The sequence below is a fragment of the Taurulus bubalis genome (genome assembly GCF_910589615.1).
Source record: "Taurulus bubalis genome assembly, chromosome: 7".
NCBI lineage: Eukaryota > Metazoa > Chordata > Actinopteri > Perciformes > Cottidae > Taurulus > Taurulus bubalis.
This window is the reverse complement of record NC_136595.1, coordinates 21,259,027-21,266,614: the sequence shown is the minus strand read 5'-3', so window position 1 is coordinate 21,266,614 and position 7,588 is coordinate 21,259,027. Positions and strand designations below refer to the sequence as shown.

The window sequence follows — 7,588 nt, the reverse complement described above, 5'->3', positions numbered from 1 at the left end:
CTCGGCAGGAAGTTTGCTCTAAGAAAGCGCTTTTCCTTTCTTAATATAAATTGAGTTTGTCAACTGGAGCGGTCTTCCCAATATAACAAAGCAGCAGTGTTTTAGTTCGGCGTGTGTGTGTGTGTGTGAGATGTTTCTCTCTTTAGCCGGGACGAGGGCACTATTCAAACACTTCTCTGCTTCATAACAATCCACCGTTTAAACTCAAAGCCAACTTGTAGCTTGGAATGAATGCATGCAATCTGTACTGCCAAAAAATATCAACACTACAGATCTCTGTCAGACCTCTTTGTTGGGAAAATGAAGTTCGTAGGAATTCTGTGTTGTTTCTGAATAATATTACGGCTTGCCAAAGAACATTTAGCCTGCAGTTCAGTGTCACAGATCAGTCCTGCATAACAGTTTAGAACAGAAGCAAGTGGTGGGTGCGAGTGGAGGAATAGAGTTATGGAGAAAAAAAAACAGAAACCTAAACAGGAATAAGAACTGAGAGCGACAGGAAGGAACTGAAATAGAAAGCAGTACTGATAAAAAAAATAATAAACACATAGTAACTGAAGCTTAATCACATGCCAAAAAGAGATACAGTATTTAAAGAAGACACAGGAGACACTCTGATGGCAATAGAGAGAAGGGGGGAGGGGGGAAGAAACAACCTATGTATGGTAAATATGAAGCAATCAGGACTAGTCTGGCAGAAGGGGCGGGTGCCAAAGCCCTCCCAATAAAGGGAGTTGGTTAGGGGTCTGTAGCTGGAGCTGTGTTGATGGGATTGAAGCCCATGTTAGCTAAGGTCAGAAAGAGGGAGACCAGGGGAGAGGCTGTAGGCCAAGGGGGCTCAGATCTAGGGATTCAGGTCTCTGGACAAAAAGCGGAGCTGAATGGGGGACACCATCTAATCAGACTTGTCTCCGTCCTCCTCACGGTGGCTGTCGACTCCGTCACGTGAGGCTTTCTCCTCCTTGGCCAGCTGGGCTTGGGAGGCCAGCAGGGAGGAGAGGGAGAAGAGACCGGAGGAGGTGGTGACGGCGGGGAGACTTGGCTGGCTCAGGCCCAGCGGCAGGGGGGTCATGGGCAGGGCCAGGCCCTGGAGCTGAGACAGCTGGTGAGCCTGGAGCTGCTGCTACATGGAAGACAACCAGACACAACTTAGGCACAGCAGGATAGACCCGACTCACAAATCACTGCAAAACACTGAGGGAAATGCAAAATCTGCAATGCACAGACCTATTATACATCACAAATGATGTGTAATATATAAGCCCGGAGGCACAGTGCTAATAGCTCAGGCACAATAGGATAGATGGACGGCACATATCAACGCTAAAATACATGCTCGGTAGGAGATGGAAAGTCTGCAGCACACATAACTTATTTATAACAGATGCAATTTCAATCTATATAGCCCCGAGAAAACAAGCAAGACGGGAGAATACTGTACAAAAATGTCTTATAGATGACACACATGCTCCACAATATAACACATACAAAAACCTTGGGATACACGTTTCATTTTAACATAAAGAAAGACATATTGTTACTGCCAAGCCTGATCATTTCTCATCCCTCCCTGCTGTGCACACACACATGTCGTCATGACACATCAGTGGGTGGATTTTATAACAATCCAGACTGACTTCTCATAAACTGTATCCAAATGCCCCAGTTTGCACAAGCTACACCTCCAAAGTGAACAGCTCTGCTTTACATTCAAACCAGAGCTCATATGCTCCTCGTCCTTGACCTATATTTGATGTTTAAGTATAATATTAGCGGCTATGAAAGAAAATATAGATGGGCAACAGAAAATGGAGTCCTGTGGCTCCCGATTCTGAGAAGAGCAGCTCCAGTCCTAAAAGCAGGGCTATGCAGACCAGTATCCTCTGTATCTGAAGCAGTAGGCACAAAGACAAAGGCAAGGCGCCGCTTTGAATCATGCATCACAGTGATGGAGTGGCTAAGCTAGCCAACACTAGACCCATAGTAAAATGATGAAGTGGCTCAGCTAGCTAATACTAAACCTCTGGTAAAATGATGAAGTAGCTAAGCTAGCTACTACAAGGCTTATATTGATGAAGTGTAGCTGGCTAACATTAAAGCCCCAGAGATGAAGGATTACAGCTAGCTGGCTAATGCTCCACCCGCATTGATTCAGTATTTAGCAAGCTAGCTAACTTGCTATTCTAATGTTCAAAATTGTGCCCATGTAGTAGGGAAGGGGTGGAGTAGGGATGCACTGATCTGATCCTTGACTTAAACATTGCTTTTCTAACTTTGTAAAGCAAAATATAACAAACAAATACATAGATATAAATGTGCTTTAATTGTTATTAATTAAAAGAATGGCTTCCAATACCTATTTGAGTCACTATCTGACCAATTTCAGTTAAGGTAGGGAAAACTTAAGTTTTCCAACTAGTTTCAAAATATAGACGTTAATTACTTCAAAATGTAAGCCAATACATTAAGGCCATTAAAGAAAACAATAGAATATATGAGTGATCAATAATTGTGCTTTCTAGCCATCATAAGACCCTCAAGGGGGGCTGAAGGCTGGAACATCATACCCTTATGATGGAGTTCATCTCTGGGGGGGTGACCTGCTTGGCCCTCTCTATGGCTGCCAGGACCTGCTGCTGGTGCTGGAGACGGTGGGTGGGTGGTGGGGTGAGGGTTGGGGGTGGAGACGAGGGAGGGAAAGTGAGAGAGACAACAAAAGCGAGACAGAAACAAGGAGAGGGGAGTTGGGGGGGGAGGAGGGGAGAGATGGAGAGGTTAGATCAATATCAATAGTCCCAACTGAGAACGACAACCCTCTCTGGTGATGCACCCCCCCTCCGGCCATTCAGTTATTCATCCAGTCATACATACACACACTCACTCTCTCTCACACACACACACACACACACACACACACACACACACACACAGACACACACACACACACACACACACACACACACACACACACACACACACACACACACACACACACACACACAAAAGAGCCTTGTGTGACACCGGTGAATGGATGGTTGGCTGGTGTGCTGTAATGGGTGGAGGTCAACGCCCTGGTGGGCAGATAAGAGCATGGCTTATCTGAATCACACAACCATTTATTACGCTGACACACTCAAACGCACACATGTATAGGGAAAAGAGAAGTGGGATGGAGGAGATGGTGGAGGAGGAAGGGATAAATGGAAGGAGGAGGAAGTAAAAAAAAAAAGAGAGGGGGAGGGGAAACAGGGAGGACAGATTGAATATGGTAGAGGAGAGTGGGGGAGGTAGGAATAAAGTGAAAGTGAGTTGGAAAGGAACACGGGAGGCGAGTGATGATGAATGACGGGAGGAGAGAAGAGGAGGAGGTGGAGGAAGGGATGCTGAGCGAGGGGTCGAAGAGGTGGAGAGGTAATGAGGCGGGAATGAGGGTGATCTCATTCCAGGATGTAAGGAAACTGTGCTGAGGGTCAGAGGGTTAGTGAGGACGTTGTGTCAGTGTGTGTGCTTACCTCCTGAGACAGGTAGGGGAGGACTTGTGCGCAGATCCCGTTCAATCTCTTCACGATCTCAGCCTGCGGAAAGAGAGGTCTTTTAGTTAATGGGCGGTGCGCTACATTTGAGTTATTGCCAACAAATTCTTAGAAAAGACCAAAACCACATCTCTGGCCTGGTCACGAAAAGGAGTTTCCTATTTTTTAGGCAAATGCTACTCAAACAAGAGCTGGAGACTATTTAATGATGCAGAAGAATACACATGTGGTGCTCTAGGGGACATGGTGTACATGAGACTGATTCAAGAGCAACTTCAGTGTCCATGTTCATCATGATGAAGCCGCCAGAGCAACAGTGTGACTCACTGTTGCTAAGGACGCTACACGCCCTAATGCCTGCTCCAAACTACACGAGAGCAGCCCGATTCCAGCCAGTGACGGTCAGAACGACAGTGGGCGTCGGCTGGTTCAATCAATCGTTTTATTCCACGTAGTGTAAAACACAATAGGTGCCATATCTGGTCCACCTATCAACGTCCTGACAGAGGGACTAACACGTCAGCCTTGTGTCCCTCACGACCGTGACTTTAACCAATCGGAGCACAGAGCCCTCTTCAACTGTAAACGTGGCAGAGAGATAGAGGAATGACGTGAAAGATAAAGAAGTTGTCTCCCGGCCAAGTCAAGTCGAGCATTAGTCCACCCACACAGGTGTTTCGCCCGATTTGTCCTCCTCTCAGGACTATGTGGGTGTGCACGTACTATGCTCGGCTGACAGCTCCCTCACTCTCGTTAGATTTGTTTAACCATTATCACCAGCCAACGTGATGCTTGCTACGTAGCAGCAGGGTTGGGGAAAACCTCTCAAATTGGAGTACAAATGGCAGCTTTTTTTTTTTTAAGTGTGGTCAGAAACGGTGCCCTTTTCACTTGCATTCAGCCTCAATAAGTCATGTGAAATGTGTTTATTACTCTGTATTGTTTCAATGCTTCTGGGACACATTAATACTAAGCATGTGCCGTTCTTTGTGCACAATGGAAAAGGAGTGGAAACAACAACCAAAGCCATCCTGATCCGGTTTGGAGCGCAACATTTTTACAATCTTACTTTGTAAGACACACAGGTGTGAATAATAAAAATGAATGAGTCAATCCATTTTTAGTTTTTGGTCTTTTTCCATGAGATTTGTTGACAAAGAAAAAACTAAAGCACGCCACCAGTTTTATCCTTTAAACCCTTATGATTCAAACCACACGCTCATCAGTATGGGAAACATCTGCTCTGACCTTCCCAAACTCAGGCACACATATCTTGCATCACGCACACACACCCCAGACATATCAAAATCCCTCTATTCACCTCATTAATTAAGTTGCTTGTACTCTATACTCTCTCAAACTCTTGGGCGCACACGCAAACACACACAGAGTAACACTCACCCATGCAAGCACATGCGCACACACACACACACACACTTTCCTCTTTCTCATCTTGCACATTCTCTATCTTTCTCACATGCAGGTCTATTATCACATTTGGTTGGTAATCATCCAATCCGTCTGAGATATGCAAAGCAGCAGTAATTGTGTTAGAGCCTAATTCGTGGCACGATGAGGAGAGAGGGGCCCTCCTAACCATCATTAGGCATGCAGAGCACAGCTCCCCATCAAGCGCTTCACTCCTATCCGCTCATCATTACACATACACACACCCTGACATCTCTAAAATGTCTCTCTAAAATGTCTCTGCGGGACTCGCTCCATGCTAACTATGGCTCTTTCTCTTTTTCAGTGCCCTTTATGCGCCTCTCTCTCTCTCTCTCTCTCTTTCCCCCCCCACAATCCAGCCTCCGTTTCCATTTTTTATCTGCGCTCTCCATTATCCTCTTCTCTGTGTCTCCCTCAGCTTTTATCTGTCTGAACGCTCTCTCTTTTGTCCTGCCTTTACATTTTACTCTGCTTCTTTCCAGCTTTCCTCAAGTGCTGCTGGAGCACACATTCACTGACGAGAGCATTGCATGTGGGAAAATAAAACATACATCAAAATGAAAGTGGGCTCGGGCACAAATACAGCGAGGATGTCTTTGCGTCTTTATGTCAATTTCGAATATTTGACTATATTAACCTTTTTTTATCTGATCTTTTCATCTATCTCTAAATGATCTTTTGTCATTTGAAAACTGTCGCCTCACATGGAAAGCAGACTAAGAATATGTTTCAAGGAAGCATGGAAGGCAGCCTAAACAAACCTAACATTTCACAGACTTCCTCAGGGTGTCCTGCTTCTGTCCCTGAATGAGCTTCTGCTTCCTGCAAAGAAAACAACCCGATACCATAGCTCTTTATCATCTGTGAAATACCTTAAAAAGCTTAAACCTATCAAACAAAAGTGTATGTACTCAGCATTCTGGAGTCATATTTATCAGAGTATTAACCAGAGTATTTACTTTACCTACTCCACATTATTTCAGAAGGAAATAGTCATTATTACTGCACTACAACTACCAAAATGTATTTACAGTAAATCCGGTTAGCTCCAACTAAACTAGCTAAAACATTAAAATGCTGCTTGCAAGTTCACATATCAGTTGTATAATCCAATAGCATATGATATAATTATAATAAGAATACATGATAATGTAAAACTTTGACCGTGGATATTGAACCAAGGTCCATTCTGCCTACTTTTAATACTGATAATTTTGCTTAGGAATGACTAAAACTAATAATCAACATAGTTTTGTATTAAAGTTCAGATAATCCACTTATCAATTAATTAATGGACATTATTTCAGCTCCACTACTTTTACTTATGGATCGAGATACTTCTGCCAACACAGCCAAAAAAGAGCAACGAGCCTAGAGGTCTTCTGCAGTTCAACTTATAGACACAGGTCTAAATAAGTTGGGAATAAAGTACAGCGCGTGTAATGACTGCTTGTACATTATTCAGACATGTAATGAAAGCGCCGACGCGGTATACAACGCAAGCAAAACATAGATGAAGAGTTATTGCCATACAGCAGGACACGCATCCAAGACTAAACATGGAGGAAGAAAAACAGAACTGAAAGACAAAGAGGGACCCAGCAACCATGCGGATTCATTCAACATATTCCCAGTTCAATCCACAACTCAACCTTGCTTCTCTACACCAAGACAAAACACGGAAAGAGAAAGAGAGAGAGAGAGAGAGAGAGAGAGAGAGAGAGAGAGAAAGAACAGATATTTTTTGAATTGAGTGGGACAGTGATCAAGAGGGAGCAATTGAATGTGTGAGAGTGCGAGAGAAAGAAAGAGGGGGAAATAGAGACAGAGGTGGAAGGGGGGGAGGAGGAGCAGAAGAGGGGGGAGGGGGCACTGGCTGTGCACAATAGGCCTAGACATGAATGCTCCTCGACACTCGTTTCCACACATCCCCTTCAATTTCAACTCTCTAATGGAACTAGAGATTCTCCGCACCCACTCATACTGTGCACAAAGCAAGGACGCACACACAAAAACAGGAGTGCGCATCAACAGAAACCCACAAAATGCTTATGAACACGTGCCACACACACACACACACTTAATAGAGGGGGATACATGCACACTCACATTTTTTTTTATTAAATTGCTGACAGCCAATGGGACAATGTGCGAGCAAATGTACAAAATCACAAAGACTTCTGGACACACACATTTAAACACACATGCATGCATAGCAGATACACAAACTTCAAACACACAACCACACTTGTGACTGCGAATATCATTCCTGTGAGATAAAGGAATAGGGTGGGATGAAGTGCACAATACAACTCAGTGTATGTGTGCCTGTAACAGTCTGTGTGTGTGTTTGTCCTGCATGCATCACAGCAGTCTTCCTGCCTCAGTTTGTGTGGGTGCAAATATGTGAAGGTCTTTAAATCACGGAAGCCTCTACTTCTGTGCGTGTGTGTCCATTTGTCAAAGCATACTCGGTTCTTCCAATATGGCTGTCAGTGTGCGCCGTCAATCATAAGACAGTGTGTGTGTGTGTGTGTGTGTGTGTGTGTGTGTGTGTGTGTGTGAGAGTGGAGATGGGCAGCACCAGACGAGGTCACCGATAAGGG

The 7,588-nt window shown here is 44.5% G+C and overlaps 1 protein-coding gene across 1 annotated transcript in view; it reads right to left on the bottom strand.

Moving 5' to 3' along the window:
* Positions 1-895: 895 nt before the first annotated feature.
* tle5 (TLE family member 5, transcriptional modulator) overlaps positions 896-7,588 on the bottom strand; it is a gene marked incomplete at its 3' end in the record, with an annotated part of 33,474 nt that continues 26,781 nt past the window's right edge. Inside the window, exons 5-7 of the mRNA XM_079220410.1 lie at positions 3,513-3,575; positions 2,568-2,642; positions 896-1,123 (exon numbers count right to left, since the gene is read on the bottom strand). Of these exons, the coding sequence (XP_079076536.1) occupies positions 896-1,123; positions 2,568-2,642; positions 3,513-3,575 (366 nt within the window). The remainder of the gene's footprint in view (positions 1,124-2,567; positions 2,643-3,512; positions 3,576-7,588) is intronic.